Source organism: Ostrea edulis, chromosome 5 (assembly GCF_947568905.1).
Source record: "Ostrea edulis chromosome 5, xbOstEdul1.1, whole genome shotgun sequence".
NCBI lineage: Eukaryota > Metazoa > Mollusca > Bivalvia > Ostreida > Ostreidae > Ostrea > Ostrea edulis.
Genome location: NC_079168.1, coordinates 29,967,833 through 29,970,544, shown reverse-complemented (window position 1 = coordinate 29,970,544; position 2,712 = coordinate 29,967,833). Strand labels below are relative to the sequence as shown.

Genomic DNA, 2,712 nt, shown 5'->3' with positions numbered 1-2,712 from the left:
ATTTCCTCAAAAGATAAAGTTTGTAGTACGAACACAAAGACCTTATAAACTTACCTAGGAATCTGGTAACTCACTGCTGCTGGGAATGGACATGGTTAAAAGAAAGGGGAAAACGTCGAAGAAAATTCTAGATGTAGCATATGTAGAAAAGAAAAATAAGGATATTAAACTTAAATAGAAGTCCAGACTTATAACAACCAAGCGGATCTAATTCGTAACTGGGCCCAGACAAGTTTCATAATTGTACCTGTGTCAGGCTGGATAATGACACGAGAGAGGTCTAATCGGGTCGAGATTGAAAACAAGTGTCACATTGATTGTATCTCTATCGTAATTATCCCAGATGCATTTGTTAAAGATATGAAACAAAACGTTAGATAAACATATGGAAAACATGCAATAAACGTATGAAGAAAATAAAACATGGTATACGTACATGTATATCAATTTAATCCATCTCTTTTCTGAATTTGTAATGAGGTATTTTAAAAAATATTAGACCAGAAATGCTCGTACCTGATGATGATTTCTATCTGGTTGACCTTTTGTTCCTGATTAGTCTTTTTCTACCCAAGTGATCTAAGTATCCGAAATCAAAAGTGTTAAAAATATAAGCTTTATTAAGCTGACTGTCAGGTACATAGATAGCGAAGGAAAATCAGCACACGCTTTGTCGCCAGACTTGAAAGAGCCATTCCCGTTTTGGCTATATATTGGAGGCTTAGTCATTCTGTTTATGTTGACTAACGAATATCAGGCATCATATTGCAGAAGTTGTCGTAGAAATTTTACAGGTACTGTATCCACTCGTGCAGTTTGCAAGTTTTAATCTGTTTTGAAACAAGGATTTCCATAGCTACCCGAGTGATTTTACATGAGAAGAATTATCCTCCATCATAAGACTTCACGATAACGCAAGAATGGGAATGGCGTTTTTTTAGTTTGGCGCCAAAGCTTGTGTTAATCTTCTTTCAGTATATACGTAGAATGAGAGATTATCCAACAGTCGGCTTAATAAAATAAGACTTTTAACAGTTTGGATCCCGGATACTTAGAATTCCATTTCCAACCTTCAAAACTCTAGGATTACTGTTTTCAACCCAAAATCAGGGGAAATACAAATGGACACTTACCTGCCTGTAGCTATGCCGTCTTTGAGGGAACTTCCTAAAATATCAGTCACCAAGTATGTCAATCGATTACACTCCTATGTCCCAAAATATTCCAACAAATGGGGATCTCTGTCGGAGTACATTCCCGATTCTGATGTTTCTAACTGGATTCCACCATTCAGAGGTACTGAAATGTCTTCGTAATACATGTATATCTTCTGGAATTAATTTGTTATTTCATTGTTGTAATTGGTATATATTCAGTTCTGAATTAATATCATCGTTCTATTTCAGCTGTTGCTACTTTGAATGGCAACCGCGTCACAACCTTCGATGGTGAGGAGTACGCTTTCTCTGGAAAATGTTCATATGTTCTAGCACGAGACTACACTGATGGAAATTTCTCTGTCATCATGAATTTCCTCGGAAAAGACAAACAACAACTCATCATCATGACAGCCAATCAGAAACTACAAATCGCCCCCAATGGAAAGGTATGAATTTCTTTGAATAATTAAATTAATCTGCATGGAATTTCAATTGGGTATCATTCGTCCTTTCCCCCGACATAAAAAATTAAGATCCTTAACCAATTTCCAATACTTTAAATTATATTGCAGCTTCGTGTTGATGGAAAAATTATCAGCACCCCATACCGATCTGGAGAATTAAGTGTGGTTTCAGAGGAGCAGTCCTTTAACGTGTACGGCCGTGGATTCACCGTCAACTATAACATTCCAAGAGATCAACTTAAACTCGTTGTAAGTGGATGGTACCACGGAAAAGTAGGTGGACTTTTTGGAACCAACAACAATGAAGTGTATGACGACATGATGACATCATCACGGCGAACTGTAAATGATGTGGATCCGTTCGTTAACAGCTGGGAGGTTGACAGCAAATGCCGTTAAACTGAAAAACACTGTTAATACTAACTTTGATTTATCATTCAATTGTTAAATTGTTAAATCCATGTTTTTGTTATATTGATTTCCCCAATCAATAAATAAATCATTTCAAGCAGTACATTTGTGTGTAATTACAGTGGCAGAGATGATATTGTAAAAAAAAAAAAAACACGGGAAAAGAAAACCTTACAGATGTTTTGAAATTGAGTGGTTTTTTACACATTGGTACCAAAGTTTTACCTTGAGCAAGATCTTAATGTCGATACGAAAGTCAAAAACTTGGTGAAATTAAAAGTCAAGGAATAATTCTCTTGCATCTGCATAAAGTTCCGAAAAGGAATTACTTTTTATAAATGATTAGCAAATCACCATGAATTTGTTAATGGGGAAAAATCGAGTAGATCTTACTTTCATAAACAGTGTCGAAAATATTTTCTGTTCATCTGCACAAAAAGTATTTGGTTTTAACCAGGTGCTGTCTTGGCATTCCCTCCGAAATCCACTGTTCCGTTTAATGTTACATGGAACTCTTGTTGCATAACAATTAAAAATTTCAATCACTGGGTTTTTGTCAACATTAAAATGGTGAGGGACATGTTGAAAGCACACTGACAGGGACTAAGCCGTTTTTGAGCCCGAACTCTGTGATACCATAAAATAGAAAGGTGCCTAACTCTGACTCAGATAAAAAA

General features: G+C 35.9%; 1 protein-coding gene across 1 annotated transcript; it reads left to right on the top strand.

Moving 5' to 3' along the window:
• The first annotated feature begins 1,058 nt into the window (after positions 1 to 1,058).
• On the top strand, positions 1,059 to 2,138 carry LOC130054807 (apolipophorins-like). The gene is made up of 3 exons (XM_056165722.1): positions 1,059 to 1,296; positions 1,407 to 1,606; positions 1,733 to 2,138. Exons 1-3 carry the CDS (start codon positions 1,122 to 1,124, stop codon positions 2,021 to 2,023), a joined length of 666 nt encoding a protein of 221 aa, XP_056021697.1. The 5' UTR covers positions 1,059 to 1,121; the 3' UTR covers positions 2,024 to 2,138.
• The last annotated feature ends 574 nt before the right edge of the window (positions 2,139 to 2,712 follow it).